Source organism: Lycium ferocissimum, chromosome 7 (genome assembly GCF_029784015.1).
Source record: "Lycium ferocissimum isolate CSIRO_LF1 chromosome 7, AGI_CSIRO_Lferr_CH_V1, whole genome shotgun sequence".
Lineage (NCBI taxonomy): Eukaryota > Viridiplantae > Streptophyta > Magnoliopsida > Solanales > Solanaceae > Lycium > Lycium ferocissimum.
Genome location: NC_081348.1, coordinates 10,159,992 through 10,180,443, shown reverse-complemented (window position 1 = coordinate 10,180,443; position 20,452 = coordinate 10,159,992). Strand labels below are relative to the sequence as shown.

Here is a 20,452-nt window from a genome sequence, read left to right as displayed (position 1 = left end):
GGTGAAGACAGTGAAGTGCAGATGCCGTGCAGGATTTGCCCCTCCTTTTTCTTACTTTTAGGGATAGTGCTATTTCCCCCTTAATTGATCAGTTCTGAGATGCATTATACGAGTGCGAAATCAGCAACGCCAAGAACATGAAATCCATTAGCAACAACACTTATTGCTCCTGCTATATCTAAATTTGAGGGACCATTTTATGGCCTCTGCGAAAAAAAAATCAGTAATAATTTTTTTTCTTTATTTTAGTAAATAATTGGGATTATTGTTGCTGGTGTTATAACATTTCCCCTATTGTCAGTTTACAATTAAAGTGATTCTTTGCGTATTGTCTTCAACTGTTGCTTTGCTCCAAGGTCAAGTTCTTCTTCTGGGACATCGCCAGGTAAAATATATTAATTGTTCATAATAACATATATTAATTGTTCATTGCCTTCTTACTACTAAATTAATATTAGTCAAATTTGTTTAGTGTTTTTTTATCTATTCTTTAGACTTTGTTTTCTTTTGCAATTATCCCCACAGATTATTTATTCTTCCTTTTACTTCAAGACTTTGTTTCGTGCTCTTTACTGGTCTATTGGATTAACTCTTTGTTGATGTATGGAGTTTACTACAAATGAATATGGAGAAATGGAGTCAAGGAAAATGAAAGTAATTTCAGAACAATGTTTGAAAAATCGGATTATGGAAAGCGAAAACCCTATTGCAGGAACTGTTAGGTTCTTCGGAATTTCTCTGAAAGCTTTCACTCTAAAGGTTGGTGTTCATCTCCCATGGTCCATACATAATATATTAGTACTCCCTCTGTTTCTAAATAAATGGCGTTTTAGGCATTTCATTTTATTTCAAAATAAGTGATGCTTTAGGATTTCAAGAAGAAATTGATCTTATTCTTCTAAATAGGTCCATTGAATATTTGATTCATAATATTTGTAGAATTAAACTTAGAACCCATTTTGATTAGTCTCAATCTCTTTATGTTTTTTATGTTGTGATATTCTTCAGATCCATAGTGGAAGACAGCATAGAATTCTACTGGAAACAGTTAATTCTCATGGATCTGAACATCTCTTGTATATTAGATAAAGTTGATCGTTGAGTAGGTGAAGGGAATCTCTTTGGTCAGTATTTACATTTATCCTTTTCGTGGTCTTTTTGCTTTTTTTTTCTTTTTTCCCCTTTGTTTTTTCCATATCACTATATTTAAAAGGCATCTCTATTAATTGTTCTTGCTTAAGTTTTGGAAGATTCTCATATCACCTGTATATCTGCCAGTATGTTATGTTCTTGTATCTTACGAAAGTACATATTTTACTGATTGTGGCTCTAAAATATTTGGTAAACTGATCCATTTGTTAATTACACTAATCTGATTTTTGAGAAAGGATGAAGTAAAAAACGCCAACAAATGCTAAGAGCAGATGAGTTGCTAGCAGAAAGAAGCAACAAGAGGCCCAACTCCTTTCAAGTCAGGCAAAACAAACTGGTGGTGATCATATTCTCAAAATTCGTCTTCTTTATCTTTTTTTTTTTTTTTTTCTCATTTTAGTTTGTTGATTCTTTGGCTATTTGTTGTATTCTTTTTGGAAGATGTGATTGACAATAATAGAAAAAAGGCTCAAAATGGATACTTAACCGAAGGTTCTATTGTCAAATTGACTGTATTCCTGGTACTTTTAATAGCCTGCTTATGCCATAGCACATAGAAATCAAAGCTATGACTCTTAGACATGAACTAAAATGGTGTAAAAAAAGAGTTACATGAAGTGTCGGCAATAAATTCGACGAGCACAGTCCGGGTAAGGAGACACTTACCTTGAGTTGCATGCTTCATATGCGATATTTCATACACATTCCTCATTACTATATAACTGCTGTTATAATTTTTCTGACCTTTTCTTCTTTTGTTTAAAATATATGTTTCTAAAAAGACTTTTAACTAAAAGATTTTCTCCTCGCTTGCGACATTGTAGTGATTTAGCATAATAAATTTGTGGTCTTAATGTTTCAGTTGAACATAGCTGGGAGGATAGATATACTAGTGGCTGAAGGCTCTCATGTTACAGTCAGTATACCTGTGTATATAATCTTGAACTCTTAGTTCAATTCTGTCCCGTTGCTCATTTAACTTGCTTAGTTGTTACAAACTCTAAACTTTTGGTTATTGATGTGAACTTTGTCATATTTTTTATTTATTCTTTACATTGCATAACACACTACCTTTACAAGGTAGAGGTAAGGTCTGCGTACACTCTACTCTCTCCAGACCCCACTTGGTGGGATTATACCGGATATGTTGTTGTTGTTGTACACACTGCATAACACACTTATTTTTTTTATTCATCTAATGTTTAGGAATTTTGATTTTCGATTATTGTCTTGGGTAATTTAGTTTCATTCTTCATATATTATGTTATTAATTAATTCATAATTCAATCAATATGAATCATGAAGCTTAATTTTTTTAAGGATTTAATCTTTCTACGAGCAAGGGAATTTTCAAGGAGGAAAGAAAGAACACAGGAGCAGTAGAATTTACCTTCATAAATTTAACGTATCTTTCGAGTTTTGGTAAAAGCATTTGTCGGAGAAAGTTGAATATTTGAACTTCCATTGGCTGAATTCTTGAATAATATCAGAGGAAAAGTTTATCGTCCTTGAGAAATACATGAAGGTACAAATTTCGTGCTTTATTTCATGTATTTCTTTATTAAATCTTTTTTTCTTTTCCCCATCGGGTTAGTCCAAGCATGAGTATTATGGTGCACTTCGTTCTCTTCGTCTTCTTTTTTACTTTCCATTTGGCTTTAACAGTATTTATCATGAGAGTGGAATTGGGGCTTGATAGAGTAATTTGGGTACTGGAAGATCAAACAGGTAATTATCTGTTCTACATATTTTGATGTTGCTTGATTTCTGTCATTATATTTTTGTCCTCTGCATCTTAATGGTTGGCCAAAATAATGTGCACTACTCCTACTATTTTTCTTGGGAGCAAGTAGAAACTGTTTTTTATTTATATTTTCTCTGGCGCGTGAAACAAAAGATAGAAATAGAACTTTAATATATTATCGTCTTGGTATTCTATATGACTGATGAAAGAAATAAATGACACCAGTTAAAACCTATTTATCTCTTTCAACTTTGCTCTATACATGATTTTGTTCTCAATTTTGTGTTTGCTTCCACACTTTATTTTCATTACTCATGCAGTATGAGTTTTTTTAATTCAATATACCAATCTAATTTCTCTTTTTCATTTTAATTAGATGGGAACTATTAAACTAATGTTGGAGCAATTCAAACATTTTGAATATGTATCTACAGTAAAATAAATTCACTTGAACTTTTTTCCTTATTAACTGTTGTTTGATCTTTATTTCGGTTGGATTTTTGAGTTATTAAAATTTATGGTTTTTTTTTTTTTTTTTGTGCTGAGAGTTTAGACTAAATTAGTAAAATATAATTATCAAAAGTATATTTCCTTGCATTATTATCCTATGTTATCTGTGTCGCTTACGTTATTTCATTTCCATATCGCTTTGAATCTCTTAGCCTTATCTGACCTCTTTTTATGCTTTTTATTTAGCCGAGGGTCTTTCGGAAATGTACCGTCCCACTCGTAGGTAGTGAGTCAAGGACACTCTACTCCCTCCCTGCACTCACGTTGTGGGATTTCACTGGGTTGTTGTTGTTGTATATTTCCTTGCATTGTTGATCCAAGCGTAATTTTAATGATTCAATCTTGTGGTTCTACATTGTGACAACTTAAAACTTAATTAGATGGTTTATTTATCTCTCTTCATTTCTTCATTCTTCACGTGCATTTTATAGTATCACGAGCTTTTAATAGAGTAGCATCTGAATTTTAAATAATAGATATTAACCAAAAATTGCACAAACACAATAAAATCCTTTTAGAAGCATAAATTTGAGTTTCTATTCCAGTTATAAACAAACAAACAAAAAAAATCTAAAGTTTTAACCGCTGAAAGTAATCAATTTGTGAGGACTGATTGATCCGGGGAAGAAGTCATTTTTCAGGCTGTGGTGTGAGACTGTTAAAATGATGAAAGTTGTGGTTGATTCTGAATCGAGAAACCAAACACGTGACACAATTGAAGCAGTGAAGGAGAAGAAAATAATGGTTGAAGTATAAGATGAAAAATAGGAGGAACCCGCAACTCCTACTGAAGTAAAGGCTGAGAATTGTCAAGGCATATTAGCCAAGGTGGAAGAAACGCCAGCAATGGCAACAGAAGCATCGAAAGTCTTGACATGATGATTAATTATAATAAATCAGTTTTTGGCGGGGAACTTTTTGCATATGTAAAAAAAATCTTATAATTTTTAGATAAAGCTACATGTATAATACCTCAAGTTCAAGCTTTTATTTGAGAGAGAATTGATGAAAATTTGATGTGTAAAAGTACTTTCACTTCACCTGTTTGTATTTATTGTAATAGTTCATGATAAAATCATGAGGAAATATTTGGTGGGTGGAGAATTATTTTATTTTATATGGCATTATTTATTTAGTTTTTTTCCCACCATGCAAAACGCGGGTAAATTTACTAATTTATGGACTAAAAGCAAGGGTTTATTGTGGATATTAGAGTGTGGGAGAATTGAGACGTGAGGGGGCGCTGTTAGGAGTTTGACTAGGGGCTATTTACACCAAATCAAATAATTTAACTTTAGCATCTAAAAGTTAAAGTAAAATACATAACATAGATTTAGTGATAAATGTGTGTATCCGAGAAACATGTCTTCACTATCTTTGGTTCAACATCTATATGTGTATGGCTCGAGTAGCCATTATAAATGAATGTGAGAATACATATTACTTAGCCATATTAAATGTGTGTTTTCCACTTTTCTTATGTTTGGTTGGTCAAATATTCTAAAAACATGTTCCTCTGCAATAATATCATAGGGAATTTGAACCGGATGGAAAAGGGGAGGTGTAGACTGTAGACGAATGAGTACCCAATCCACTGGTGATACTCTCATCCTTCAAAGGGTAGAAAGCGTGTACTTTATTCTCCTCCCATTTGCAGTATCCTCGGACTCTTGGAAGATGCTTCTGGCCAATTAATGTAAGGAACTCACTAACCCTTCAAACGTTTTTTTTTTATATAGTTAAAAGCGTAAAGTTTTATGCACAGAAGAAAATGATGCAAAGTGATTTGAAAATGACAAAAGTACCTTTCACGAAAAATAAATGATTTTATTTAAATCAAACTTAACAATACCATTTGGCCTCTAGCCTAATGGTCTAGTTTTTCTGAAAAAAGAAACTTAAATAGCAACAGATGGATAATTTGCTTCGGTGGCATAATGTCTGTACAACAATCTACCGTTAGGTGATCGAATTGGGTCTCAGGTCTGTCCTTATAGCTAACTATTCTTTGAAACTTCTTTTATACCTTTACTCCCACAAGGACTAATGTAATTGGGCTAGCTTAGTGATGGATTGTTCAACTCCCATTAACTCATATATCTCGCGTTATATACGTGAATAAGCCAACCCTTTTATAAACTACCATTACTGCTTCAAAGGTAAGATTTGCATGAAACCAATTTTTTTCCATTCATTCTTTGGACTTTTACTCTCTTAAGTTCCTATGAGAAATATACGGGACTTCACAATCGATGTAATTTAACACACTGCAACAGTATTTTGCCTGTAACAAATTTAAAGTTAAAAAATTATATACATTGTGAAAGTATATAATGAACGGAGCATGTAAGAACGGAGAAGAACGGACAAGGGCCAAGTCTGAACTCTGAAAGGGGCACTTGCAAATTAAAGTACCAGCTTGTTAATAATTGGTTAGAGAGTGTTAAAAGCAACGTCCACACTTGTTTAACCTAAGTAGGTAAAGAAACTTAATTTTATGGGAGTCCAAATTCTTTTCGTGTTGCAAAATGAGTAGTTGAAGTTCTGATGATCAACTCATGAATATGGTACTGCAGGGCAGGCCTACTTACATTTTAAAGGGGTAGATTCATTTTTCTTTGTACTGTGCCCTCTTTCTCTCTCTTTTTGCCTTTTGATACAACAATAAAAAGCAAATCAAAGAATGGCATCTCTAGTGTTGCTGCTGGAAGCACTTGTCAGATCTCACGAAGACATGATCAATTTGGAAGGAACAGAGGATAGGCTGATTTTTGATGATCTAGAAGCAGGCGATAATAATAGTTACATGAGTTTGGTTTCTGGCAACAAGGATTACTCTTACTATTACTATGGCTGGATATTTGACGCTGAGAATATCCCTAGCTGGAAGATCATATCTCAGTGTTGTATTTGGCCCATATAAAGAATCTCACACAAACATTTCCAAGTATATACTGTACTAGCATATGTTATGTAAGTTGTTTCTATATCCATGCTTTGATCCTAGTATCAAACCTAATGTCATTGTCAATAAATGGAAGTTGGATCCTAGTGTCCAACCTAGTCCATAAACTGCAAAAAACATGTAAGCAGGGTCATATTTGTGATATGAATTTGAATGTGAGAATTGAAAGGCCGAGGTTTTGTCAACTCTATACACCAGTTTATGTCTCCGCCTTTTCCAAATCTGACCTTGTTAATTGTATTATGTCAATAGTCTACAGCAACTTCGAAGAAAAATACTATGCGAATAACAGAGGATTTTGTGCCCGAGGCTAACATTTTGGAGAAAATAATCAAATTAACTATAAGCTGCACTACCTTTTACAATAAAAATGAGGCACACAGTGTATTCTTTATTCGGATTAATCGAAGAAATGTAACTTATAGTACATTGTTCTGCTTTTGGCTTGGGCCTTGGCACAACAACAAAGGAAAGTGGAACGGTACAAAACGAACTCTACCTCGAGGGTGGATGTAATTCAGCTCGAATGAAGTGAGAGGAAGCCGACGACGAGAATATTATATAAGAAAGTTCATGCTTGATGCACAACATATATAGGTAATAGGTACTTAAAATTGTTCAAATTTAATGAATACTAATAGGGATGTATAAGCCATGAATTGCCATCAATATAATAGGTGCCAATAAAAGGCATGGCCTCTTCATCGGTGAGTATTCGTGCCCACGACACTCTTCCTGTCATGTTGGCTCCTGGTCCACTGCACCTGTACTCCCCATAGTAAACTCTCCTACATCCATTTTGCACACTGTGTTTCAAGTTTAAGAGACCAACAACACCAAAAAAGGAAAAAAAAAAAAAATATAGAAAGAAAGGACTTACGAGTCTCGAATTGTTTTGCCCCAATCATTCCATCCTAGTGGAAGAACAATCTTGTCCATGTAAGTGTAAGAAAAAATCACTCTGGAATAATCACCCCAGGCTCTGCCTAAATAGACCGAACCGGTCCCTGTTATGATGCTGTTCTTGAAGGAGAATCCACTTAATATTGACGAATTTGTACGTTTCTGGGCCGTTAGGGACGCCACTTTCTTTGCCACCGAGTTCAATTGGCAGTTCTATTGTACAATTTCCATGGACGGATGTAAATTAATTAATATTGACTTAAACCTTTTGGATCTCTCTGCTAGTAATTAGAAACGTTACGTTTTAATGACTTAATGAGTAATCCTTCTACCCCTCCAATTGATAGCACGAAGATGTAAATACGATGTATAAAATGTAATGAGGAAGGATGAACTGACCTCATAGAGGGATCTGCCATAGCCAAAGATGAAATCAACAGAGCCTTGGATGAAACAATTGTTGAAATAGTGAAGGCCCTTGTGATCGTATAGTGTGTCTTGACTTCCGTAGAAACTGCAATTGTAAAATGCTGCCTTGTTCCCCGATATTCTCAGTGCCACTGCTTGTTCTCCCACCTTTCCAACCTCATGGGGTGCTGTATTCTACAAAACCAAAGTGCTAGATCACACCTTAATTCCTTTATGGTATACTACATTGCCAAAATCCTACCTTGACATTTGTGATTCCTAGAGGCCGATTCAAAATCAAACATGATGAGTTCAATCTTTATGATTGTAGTTTTGATTTTTTTATGGGTTCGTAAATGTAATTGTCAGTGAAATTCAAGTGTGTGTGTATATAAGCTCCGTGAAAAAAATGTTGAGTTTGATTGAACCCTTAACTAATTATCTACATGCGTCACCAGCATGTTAGCAAGGGAATCAAAAGATTCAAATGGTAATCTTAAACAATTTCTGAACTACTTTTACGGCTATAATAACAAAATATCTTGTGTCAAGGACTTGAGGGGATTCAAAAGTTTCTGTATGTACTAAAGAAATTGCCTTTACCTAATCTAATTAGTTAGTACAATTTTTGATAAAAAGGAGATTCAATTGAATCCATCAATAGGGGTATTAGTTACTCCTTAATTGTTATAGCACTACTATTACAAATAATCACAATTTAGCACGTCACAAGAAAAGAGGATAATTTTGTTGGTGGACCTGCAAACTGCAATTTTCCAGGAGCAGCTCAAGAAAATTTGTGGCCTAAAGCCAAACTTTAACGAGAGACCCCAAATTCTTTTTGAAAACTTCATGTATATTTTGTATTTGAGGTCCAATAACATTTTGAGATGAGTTTTAGTAGAATTGTAGAATAATAGAACATAATTCAAGAGCTTAAATAACTTGATATCACGATATAGTTGTTACAATGCTCCAATATAGTTATTACAATGCTTGAAACCCCAGAAAACATTCAAAAGAATTGCGCAGTATTTCTTTTCAACAACTTTAATTTTTTTTTTTTAATAGTAAATACTGCTCCTATATAGGTTAAGCTTAACCGAACTTGAACTTGGATAAATTAAGAAAGGCAGGGAGTATAAAAATCAATTGCAACACATATATCTGATGAGAAAAGTTAAAAGTGGAACTTAAAACTCTTAGGCTAACTAAGAAAGGAAGTTTAAGAGTTACTTTCCATTCTTTTATAAGAGAATTACTTTCCATTTTAAAGCACTCAACATTTCTTAACACAAACATTAACCTGCTCTTTGTTTAACCTATATAAGGCTGCTACTACCAAAACTAGGGGCCCCCAAAAATTTGGGGCCCAAAGCAATTGCTTTATCTGCTTGGCCCATGGGCCGGCCCTGCAATTTGCCCTTGTCTTTGATTGAGATACTACTATATTTTTCAGAAAACTAGAAACAATACCATATGCTAACACTTCTTCATTTTTTGTTTTATCCGTTGGAAGTTTTTGTATGTCACTAGAATTTCGTTTTCAACTAAAAACTTGTAAAAAAACCCACGTGACAAACAAAGTTAAGAACAGTGTCACTGTCATGGACCTATTGACTATTGTGTGATTTTTGGTCTCGTAAACAACTTTTAGAAAACAGTACAAGTGAACAAGAACACATAAGTGATTTCTCATATGGTCACTCTATAAATAGTTATTATCTCAGAAAATCATTTAATTTCTTCAACAAAAAAAAAAAAAAAGAATTTGTGAGATAATAACTACTAGTTGATGGACCATACGAGAAATCAACTGAAACATAGAGATTTACCTCAAAAATGACGTCTATAGCCACAAAATAATCAGCATTCACAGAAACGGTAGCACTTTGGAATGTCTTTAAAGGCGTGCCGTGGGTTCCAGTGGCCGAAGCTGTGGTATTGCCTGTGATCCGTGGCGGATTGCTACTATCGCCCCGAAATGTCACAAATGCCAAACTTCTTGGGATATTAATCTTTTCCCTACAATTTCACTTACAGTCGTCAAAATAATATTCTATATTTCAATCCAAGCCACTAGTATATATTTCTTGACTCACCTCCATAAAAAAGAAATACTTCATAACTTTTTTTTTTTTTTTTTAAGAGTGGGTAAAAGTTTTAAACATGCTAGCTAGTATAGTTTAATTAATGTGGTAGGTCATAAGAAGTCACTTACATTATTTTTTGGATAAAAATAAATTATATATGTACAGCGACAATGTAAGAGATTTTTCGTCATCAACATATTTTTATTTGTACTGTGACCAAGTAACTTACTACCATTTTTTGTAGGTTACTTTTAAGGGGGTAGTATTATAATAGTGTAAAAATTCTTTATAGTCCAAATATAAAAATACACTCTTTTCACATTACTAAACCATGTTAATTTAGCATATGTACCTACCTATCGTTCGTTGTTGAGTAATTTAATTGTGCAAATATTTTTTGCAAACGTTGGTGATTATATAGCTATATGTACATACCTATATACTCCAGGTTTGATATCTAGTATGACCCGACGGTTGTTATAGAGTGGAATGCTAGCAAGAGCTTCTGTAATGGTCTTGAAATTGCCACTTCCATCTTGACTCACACTGATTATCATTTTGTTCATCTCCGCAGTTCTAAGCTTTGGATCCAGGCTGCTACTAGCAGCTGGAACTTCTTGTTTCTTGTGTTTGATTGATTCTTGCATCCATTTCAAACTGGCTGCTCTCTTTATGTTGTAGTGCTTCACATTTAAAGATATCCATTCATCTAACTGCCCCTTATCTTTTTCGAACTGTGGCCTGTTTTGTAAAGACAAGCTTCTCGCTGGCAGTTGAACGGTAAGGAAGAGCAGCAGAATAATTGCGGAAGAAGCTGATGCCATGGATATCAATAAGTGTGGCAGCCAATGAGCTTAAAGTTTAGTTGGAACGGGTAGTGTGGAAGAATAAATATTAAATATTCTATATCCAATATCAGTAAGCTAAAAATACTAAGCACTATCTTTGTGTTTGCATGATCACATGCATATATATATATATATATATATATATATATATATATATACACGAAAAATATTGTGGTTAGGTTTGGTATCTTGAGCTGCATTTACCAAACTAGCCCTCACTATACTCTAATAACTTAAAGTTATAGTAAGAATCATTTACATTCTCATTTCTCGGTGTGATTTTACATGTTCTCACTTTATTAACCAACTCACCATATTGAGAGGCGGATGCAGTGTTACGGTCTCGGGTTCATATGAAGTCAATACTTTTGACGCAGAATATAAACTTGTGAGTGAAAATCCATTAAAATTGTAATGAATTGTAGATTTGAATTAATACGTTTAAAGACGCAATGGTATTAGTGATAAGAACTTTAAAGTTTAAATCCCGAATCTACGTCTGAGTTCATATTAGACATAATTTGATATATAAAAAGGTTACCTATAGTTGTAAATTAATCTACATGTTGTGCATATAAAATATTTTATTTATTGTCAGTACACATAAGGTACGATAAAACTTGGCAAAGAAAGAAGAAAGGAAGTCCAGGGACATTTATGAAATGAAATATCCCTTAGTTGGAGTAATAGTAAAATTGTCTTTCTATGACTTATAGGTCACGGGTTAGAGTCGTGGGAGTAGCCACTAATGTTTGCATTAGGTTTGGTTGTCTACATCACATCTCTTGAGGTGTGGCCTTTCCCGGACCCTACTAACGTGGGATGCTTTGTGCACCGAGATGCCTTTTTAAGTATTCCTTAGCTAGTGTGGAAAGCATTATAAGCGGTTTAGGCGGGAGTCCGGAACCAAAATGACCTCAAAAAAGACCTTTTGAACCAAAATACCCCAAAGAAAAAAAAGGTGACATAAGTACCTTTAGCGCAAGAATTTATCATGCGCTAAAGGACTTAACCGTAACTTAGCTTAAGTCCTTTAACGCAATAAAATATCGCGTTAGAACCAGTAAAAAAAAATCTTCTATAATTTAATTTTATCATGCAGAAACAAAGAAACAAAATAATTTGGCCAACTTTATTTTTTGCAGCACTTAGTGTTTTTTTCCATACTTTGACCAACGATTAGTCGTGTGTCAAGGCTCCGAAACGTCAATATTTTATATAGAACCTGATTTTTTTCTCGCGTACAATAATGTAGGCTCAATACATCAAGGATACGTAAACGTTCGATCGTCGTTTTACTTGACCGAAAAGGTGTTCGAAGTAAGTTTTGTTTGAAAACTTTAGATTTAAGTGTTCTATTTTTATAAGGTTACTTTAGTCAGCTTTATTTTGAAAAATTGAAACCACAAAAGTGAAATTGACATTCACAGCTACATTGCTCTTGGATTTTTACGTTAAAATCTATTGCGTATCATCAGATTATAAGTAAAGAAAACTAAAAACTTCAAGCCAAATTGGGGGGAAATTGAAATTGAATAGGATAACAAGTATTTTTTTAAAAATCGGCTCAGCCAAACCGACTCACGACGGTTTGTCCACGTAGATCTCGAAAAAATACGCAAGATCAGAAAAAAAATCGCGTAAAACGGACATCCCAGTGCAAAGTTATGACCATCTAAAGTTTGACCACTTTACAACTAGTTTTTCTCCCTATATTTTTTAGAATTAGATTTATATTCAAAATAAAGTTATGTCTTGATTAAACAATAACACGCTTAAATCAAAATCTTAAAAAATAAAACACTTAAACCTAAAGTTTCCAAACAAAAACTTACTTGCGTAAGACATTTTTTCAACCCCTAAAACGACGATCCGAACATTTACATATCTTTGATGTATTGAGCCTACATTATAGTACGTAAAAAATTATCGTGCTCTATATAAAATATTGATGTTTTAGTCTTGACACACGACTAATCGTTAGTCAAAGTATGGAAAAAACACTAAGTGTTGCAAAGAAAAGATTTATTAAAATAAGATATTGTGATCTTTTTATGAAAAAAAACTCTAAGCTGCTTTAAGTGCGTTATTTTTTTAATGCGTAACTTTATTTTGAATATGTTCCAAAAAAAATCGCGTAAATCGGACGTCCGAATGGCGCAAAAAATCGCGTATATTCGAAATAAAGTTACGCTTAAAAAATAACACACTTAAATCTAAACCCTAAAAATAAAAAACTTTGCCTAATGACAACAAGTCTTCAAACAAAATGGGTGCTCCATGATATAGAACACTTTAAACCTCAAAATTTTCAAACAAAACTTACTTCCAACACCTTTTCAACCCTAAAATGACGATTCGAACGTTTACGTATCCTCGATGTATCGAGCCTACATTATGTACGCAAAAAAAAAAAATGTGTTCTATATAAAATATTGACGTTTCGGAGTCTTGACACACGACTAATCGTTAGTCAAAGTATGAAAAAAAAAACACTAAGTGTTGCAAAAAATAAAGTTGGCTAATTTTTTATTTTATTTTTATTTTTTTTTTCTACCGGGCAGATATAACTATATTTTTCCGCATTTAAGTGACTTAACTGACTTAACCGTTACGGTTAAATCCTTTAGCGCAAAGAAATTATATTAAAAATACTTATGTCACCTTTTTTTGTTGTTGGGATATTTTGATTTAAAAGGTCTTTTTTGGGGTCATTTTGATTCCGGACTCTTTAGGGGGTCCCTACCCTCTCAAATCTATAAGGATCGCCACTAAGGTGTTGGGTCGCAGTTGTAGTGCAAAGCCATGTTTCAATTTAGTGCCAAAAATTTGGGGAGCCCCATGTATCAGTGGGCACGAGGGATGAGAATATTGCGCATTGTACCTACATAATTAGCTGTATTCCAATGGAACTTGTTTGTTCAAATAAATAGCAATTGTATGGACAGTGTTGCCATTCGAGTGCTAAGGAAATTTGTTCTCTGGGTACCCAACATATTAACAGACAAAAGGAGATAAAAATATCCTACCCGTTACATTTCATAGTTAGTTTCCGACCCTCTCATTTGAGGCTGTTAAAAACTTAAAAGTGGTGTTTTGCACTAGAAAAATGGTTTGCTTTTGTTTTGTGTTAATTTTATTTATTTATTTATTTATTGTTGTGACTTGTGAGAGTTTAATTTGTTTTTGATTTTGAGAGACAAGCCATAATGCTAATCTCAATTCAGTATTCAGTATAGTGTAATGGCCTCAAGGTTACCCCACGCCTCTATTAAGTACGTACAATCAAAATGTTCATAGTGGAGAAGAGGACCTGCAACTTGGTGGACTTAGGACTACTGGGCCAGGACCCCATACCGTATATTCAACATTTTCTCAAACTTTACAAAGAATTTTTTTTTTTTTTTTGAATTTTTGACTGAAGTAAGCTATTACTTAAATTAATTCATCAAAATAATAGTATGTTTTTCTAAAAATGTATTACAGATATTATCTTGTAATAAACGTATTCTACAAATATTTAAGATATTTGACATTATTTTATTTAGAAAATCGAAAGAACCAAAAAAAAAGTTAGTAGTTGATTTTTGTTAAAGGATAATATTCGTATTCAGCGAATACCGTCTCTTTTACCAAAATGTTCAATGGAGAAGAGGACCGTTTTACCCTTAATACGAAATTTTTTTTTTTTTTTTTTTGAATCGAGTAAGCTATTACTTAAATTAAACGATTCTAACGCCTCATTTATTTGTCTTTAATGGAGGTCTGAATCTGGCTTTAGGCCATTAAATATATATTTTTTAGTTTTTTGTACCTCTTATCAGATCTGAACAGATCTGATTGGGTCATATTTAGAATCCGATCTAAAAACTGTTCAGATCGCTCCAAACCATGAACGCGTTAAGCCCTGCTTTCTTCGACAGAACTCATACCATTGTGTGGTTCTCCTTGTAGGATATTATTATTATTATTATTATTATTATTATTATTATTATTATTTTATGTGAGTTAACACTGCAATTGAAGATAAGAAAAAATACCACGGAAAATCACTAGCCGAAAGTCATAGTAGATTTTGATTCCTTTACCTACAATGATTTTAGTTCCTTCTATTATTTCATGACAAAGTGCGATGAAATTATTTTTTTGTGCGCAATTGCTGGGTCTTTGTGAACACCACATAAGAGGGGAAGAAGGGGACGAAAGCCCAAATGGGGCGAAGATGGAGAAGCAATAACACACAAACATAACATCAACCATGGTGTTGTTCGTTTATTCATATGAAGATCGTTCTCAACTTTTCTTTTACCTTCAAGTAATTCTTGCTGGAATGTATGCTGTTTGCACTTTAGACACTTAAGTATTTAGTTTTAAATATTAAATATCCATTTATGTGTTTCAGTTTTATCAAAAATTGATTTTAATTTTGTCAGATTAACAACTTTTAAATCTGGGTAAATCCAAAGCAAACTTGGGTAAATCCAAAGCAACATCGTTCTTTTAAATGAGGGGACAATTAGTATATGTTACTATCAGTTACGTATTACAGGTAAAACGTTACTCACAAGTACGAGTTATCCTTTAACGTCGTCAACCACTAACTTTTTTGCCTTCTGATTTTTTTTTAATAAAATAATGCCTAATACGTTGTTACGGAATACGTTTATTCTAGTTATATAAATTTTCAAAAAAACATATTGCTTTGGTGAATTATAGCCTATTTGGCCAAGTTTATTTTCTCCAAAAGTGTTTATTTTTCTCAAAAAGTGCTTATTTGAAGGGAAAAAAAGTGAGGTGTTTGGCCAAAATTTTGAGACAAAATAAGTGCTTTTGGGAAGTAGGAGAAGTAGTTTTTCAGAAGCCAAAAAAAGTATCTTTTCCCCAAAAGCACTTTTTAAAAGTTTGATGAAACACTAATTGCTTCTCAAAAGTGTTTTTTAAAATTTATTGGCCAAACACAAACTGCTTCTCACCCAACATATTTTTTTGAAAAAGCACTTTTCAAAATAAACTGATTTTAGAAACTTAGCCAAACGGGCTATTGATTTAAATAATAGCTTACTTCGGTCAAAAATTCCCCTTTTTTTTTTTTCAAAGGCATTGCTGGGGAATAAAGTTCCTACCGACAAAATACCGATTTCACTTACTAATTGATATCTTCTCCAACTAAGACCGAAAAAGATCTGGTAAATTCACAAATAACTATTTTCAGCCCTTATGATTGATAAATAACTATTGCCATGAAATTCATCAATGAACCTGTTGTTCAAATTTACATTCCTTCTATATTACGATTTACATTAATGATATAATTTTTACTTTACTTTTAGTCTAGGAATGTTTTAGAATATTTATTTTCCTTCTAGGTTTAAGATTTACATTAATTAGATAATATTTAATTTCCTTTTAGTTTAGTATCTATAAGGAATATAACATATTTCCTTTTATTTTAGTTCTCTATAAATAGTGATGTAGTCTCTTATTTTCAATGCAAGAATCAATACAAAAGATTTTTCATTCTTTTTCTCTTCGATTTTATCTCTCGTTTTTTCCATTCCATAACAACTGTCAAATTTGAAACTCATAATTAGGGGTGTACATGGATCGGGTTGATTCGGGTTTTTGAAATACTAAAGCAAACCAATTATGTCAGGTTTTTAAATTTATAAACCAAATCAAGCAAAAAAAAAAAAAAGGCGGGTTTTTTAACCGCAGTTTTCTCAGGTTATTCAGGGTTTTGCGGTAAAGTCTTCATACAAAACATATAACTTGTGCTTCAAATATTTCTTTAGTCCTAGTAAGATACAACTATCTAATTAAGGTGTTTCTTTTCTTAAGAAAATAACACAAAATGTGAGATGAGTCGTGACATTAAACTAAAATATTCAACAAAAAAATAGTGAAATCATTATGAAAATGATATAATCTAAAAATACCAAGTCATGCTAAAATAAGTATAGCTAATAAGTAATAAGTATTAATTACATGACCAAATAGTAAAGGAAAACTTAAATATGTTATGTATTTTCATTGTTTAGACTAATGCAAAACTAAGAATAAATATCCGACATTATTGTTATTTCTAGTATTATAATTGATTTTTTTTTTTTTTAGCATTAGTATTGATCTGAGTTACTAACATCAATGGGATATAAACTTATGGACATTCAAATTTTAAGTCCAAGCTTGAAATAATATAAAAGACAAAAACTATGAAAGTTTAAGAAATATATATAAGTTACATTATAAATAAATGTTTTTATGTATAAAATACTTTAAAAAATTATATACATGTAATGTCGGGTTGATTTGGTTCGGTTAAGTTTTTTTAATTAAAACCAAATCAAACCAATTATGGTCGGGTTTTTTTTCCAATACCAAACCAAGTCAATCCAAACCAATAGTCGGGTTTTTTTCTGTATTTGATTCGGATTATCGGTTTGGTGCGGTTTGTTGATTTTTTTTGTACACCGACTAGTGGTTTGATTTGATTTGGTTTGGTATTGGAAAAACAAAATCTTCAATTTATTCCAAATTTTCAATTACATAAATTTTTTCTTCAATTTATTTACATAGTTTACAACTTTTTAAATTCTGTAATATCTTTATAACACATATTTTTAAGAGTTACTACCATTAATTCATATATTTTTTACATTCTCTTTCTTTCAAATATGGAAAGGACATGAGAGAGAATTAATGTAACTTTCCAAATAAAATAAAATTAGATGAGTACTATTTTTTTTAATAGTATACTTAATATTATAATGTATACAATAGCACAATACTTAATATTATACCAATGTTATATGTTGTATATAGTATATTTAATATAATATAAAGTATACAATAGTACAATATACTTGATATTATATACGATATGTAATATTACAATATAATTGATATATTATTTTTTATGGTATAAAAGTTACAAGAATAGTTTTCATGCTGAAGTGCGAATAATAGTTACGAGTTATATGAATATTCATGCATTTTTCTTAATAGTTTTCTTTTCACAAAAAGTCACAAAAAGAATATAAATCAAAAGGAGGGGAAAAAATAAATTTAAAACGAGCTAACAATCCTATGCGTCTGACTTTTGTTTATTGGGAAAATCATTTTTTCCAGTAGGGTTTATACTAGATATTCATTTGCAAATATTCCCTATATGTCTGCAATTTAGTTTGAAAAGTATCTATTTATACTAAAGGTCATTTCTAAATGAAAAAATATATATCAATAAAAATTTGGCTTTTCTTTCCTACATAGTGTGACCCCACGATAGCCTAGGAGTGAGAGAGATATTTTCGGAAGGAATACTTGTAATTAATACATTACCATTTATTAATTCAAGATTTTAGGAATAGTCATAATTGAGGGAGGATTGATAGAAGACGATGATATTCCTCCGCCAACACCTTGATGAGAGCTTGAAACTGAAATATCTCACTGTTAAAGATCCTCTTATGTTGTGGAATAATTTAAAAGATAGCTATGACCACCTAAAGATGGTCGTGCTTCCACAAGCGTGTTTTGATTAGATCCATTTGAGGCTACAAGATTTTAAATCTATCTATGAGTATAATTTTGCCATGTTTAGAATTATTTCTCAGTTGAAATTATGTGGTGAAAATATCAATGATCATGATATACTGGAGAAAACATTCTCCACTTTCCCAGCCTTGAGCATGCTCCTGCAGTAGCAATATAGAGAAATGAGGCTCAAGAACTATTCTAAACTAATTTCACATCTTCTAGCGGCTGAACAACATTATGAACTATTAATGAAAAATCATGAAAATCGACCTACTGGTACTGTCCCATTGCCTGAAGTGAATAAAGCAAACTTTCACCATTCTAGGCGTGGAAAAGGTCGTGATCATGGTTGTGGTCGAGGAAGAATTTTAATCATGATAGCCGTCTTGCACCAAATAGTACCCTTCACAACCAGCAGTGTAAAAAGAAGGATGAAAAGCATGAAGCTGTGCAAAAGAAAAATTCAAAAAATAATTGCTACCGATGTGGAGGAAAGGGGCACTGGTCACATACATGTCATACGCCAAACCATCTAGTTGAGCTTTATCAAGCCTCCCTCAAAAAGGCATAAAAGAATACCGAAGCAAATTTTATTTCTGAAGATAATTTTGAGTCCATGCATCTAGATGTGGCAGATTTCTTTGAACTCCCTGAAGAAAAAATAGATCATCTGATCGGTGATGGATCTGTAATAACTTAGATATTTTCATCCATGTTGTTACTATTAGCTAATATAGTTCTGTTTCCATAGTTATGTAAATAAAGTTTATGTAATGCTTTGTTTAATAATAATATCTACTTCAATGTTCACTTTGTCTATTCTTTCATTTTGAAGAACATATGGAAATTTCTCAAATTCTATTTGGATCAATGACCAATCATGAAGATATTTGTGTAATTGATAGTGGAACAACGCATGTCATATTCAAAGATGAGAAAAAATTTTCTCACTTGCTTAGGAATAGTACAATTTCTGGCAATTCGAAATTGATTAAAGGCTCTGGAACAACTACTATATTTCTGCCTAAGGGAAGAAAACTTGTTATAGAAGATGCATTATTCTCTTCTAAATCCCCCAGAAACTTGTTAAGTTTCAAAGATATCCTCCGTAATGGGCATCATGTTGAGATATTAAATGAAATAAATAATGAATATCTTGGTAGTACAAAGAATGTCTTCGGCCAGAAATATATTTTGGAGAAATTACTAACTTTGTCTTTTGGCCTGTATTATGTAGAAATCAGTACAATTGAAGTACACTCAATTGTAAATCAGAAGTTTAATGATTCAAGTACTTTTGTGCTTTGGCATGACTGAATAGGTTACCCTGGATCAATAATGATGAGACGAATTATTGAAATTCAAATGGGCATCCACTTAAGAACCTGAAGATTCTTGAAAGTGGAAAATTTTCATGTCCCCCCCCCCCCCCCCCTTAGCTGGGTAAATTGATAGCTAAGCCATCTGTTACACTTTGGAAATTTCATGTCATTTGCATTATGAGCAAACTAACGCAAGCCTAAAGTGTACATGAGGCCATTACAAGGTTAAGGAGGGCATTTTGTAAGTCTAAGTGTGTACCCTAAGGTTTTGGAGTCATATAAATTGGCAGAAGTAAGTTCGTTGAAGAAATTGGAATTTGAGTCATGTTTTGGGAAGATTTCGTATCATTTGAGTTATACATTTCTTAGAATTACCTTGAGGGGGAGCTATAGGGCCCCTTATATGGTTAATGAAGTTTTATACAAGTGCCAAGAAGGTTCCATAAGGATTGGAGGTCAAACGAATAGAAAAGAATGCGTTTTCGCGAAAATCGGAGTTTGTGGACCAATATGCATCCGCAAACTGAGTTTGCTGTGCAGCATATTGGCCGCAAACTCACCCAAATATCTGGCCTCACTGCCCAACCTCCTCCCTAAGGATAGGAGGGGAGATGCGGCCGCATATCCAATATGCTGAGCCGCATCTCCACCGCAAAGTGATGCGGGGGAGCGATTTTGACACCTTTTTAAATCCCAAAAGATCCCATTTTCATACCAACCTCCCACACTTATTTCCCCACACTTCTAGAGAGTTCTTGAAGGTTCCATAACCTTCCAACCTTTCCTTAGCATCAAGAGAGAAGATCAACTTCAAAACCTCAAAGATAATCCATGGAAGGTGATTGTTCTTGTTTCTCTTCAAGGTGGTGATGAGCTTGATCTTGGAAAGAGTTGAATAAGATGAAGTTCCTCCATTATAAGTCATGTTCTTCCTATTATTTACATGATTGAGTTGATGAGAAAATTTAGTA

The 20,452-nt window shown here is 32.8% G+C and overlaps 1 protein-coding gene and 1 long non-coding RNA gene across 6 annotated transcripts; one reads left to right on the top strand and one right to left on the bottom strand.

The window, feature by feature from the left end:
* Positions 1–267: 267 nt before the first annotated feature.
* LOC132063308 (uncharacterized) lies at positions 268–4,519 on the top strand. Of its 5 annotated transcripts, none has more exons than XR_009416363.1 (3): positions 268–759; positions 1,009–2,880; positions 4,048–4,519. It is a non-coding gene; the product is annotated as an uncharacterized LOC132063308 (long non-coding RNA). The 5 variants fall into 5 exon arrangements; XR_009416362.1 differs by having other exon boundaries at positions 268–2,677; positions 2,818–2,880; XR_009416365.1 differs by having other exon boundaries at positions 268–2,677; positions 2,818–2,880; positions 4,037–4,519.
* Positions 4,520–6,742: 2,223 nt separating this feature from the next.
* Positions 6,743–10,726, bottom strand: LOC132063307 (probable pectinesterase 53). The gene is made up of 6 exons (XM_059455789.1): positions 10,211–10,726; positions 9,518–9,707; positions 7,674–7,877; positions 7,252–7,487; positions 6,929–7,159; positions 6,743–6,855 (listed from the first exon to the last, which is right to left on the bottom strand). The coding sequence occupies exons 1-5, from the start codon at positions 10,597–10,599 to the stop codon at positions 7,006–7,008; spliced, it is 1,173 nt and encodes a 390-aa protein (XP_059311772.1). The 5' UTR covers positions 10,600–10,726; the 3' UTR covers positions 6,743–6,855; positions 6,929–7,005.
* Positions 10,727–20,452: the final 9,726 nt, after the last annotated feature.

What these genes read in the sequence shown, in the direction of transcription:
- LOC132063307 (XM_059455789.1), bottom strand. Translation starts at nt 10,599, where the DNA reads ATGGCATCAGCTTCTTCCGCAATTATTCTGCTGCTCTTCCTTACCGTT. An exon ending in CTATAGACGTCATTTTTGAG is followed by an intron (nt 7,878 to 9,517) that starts GTAAATCTCTAT and finishes TTGGTTTTGTAG; the next exon opens with AATACAGCACCCCATGAGGT. An exon ending in ATGGCAGATCCCTCTATGAG is followed by an intron (nt 7,488 to 7,673) that starts GTCAGTTCATCC and finishes ATTGTACAATAG; the next exon opens with AACTGCCAATTGAACTCGGT.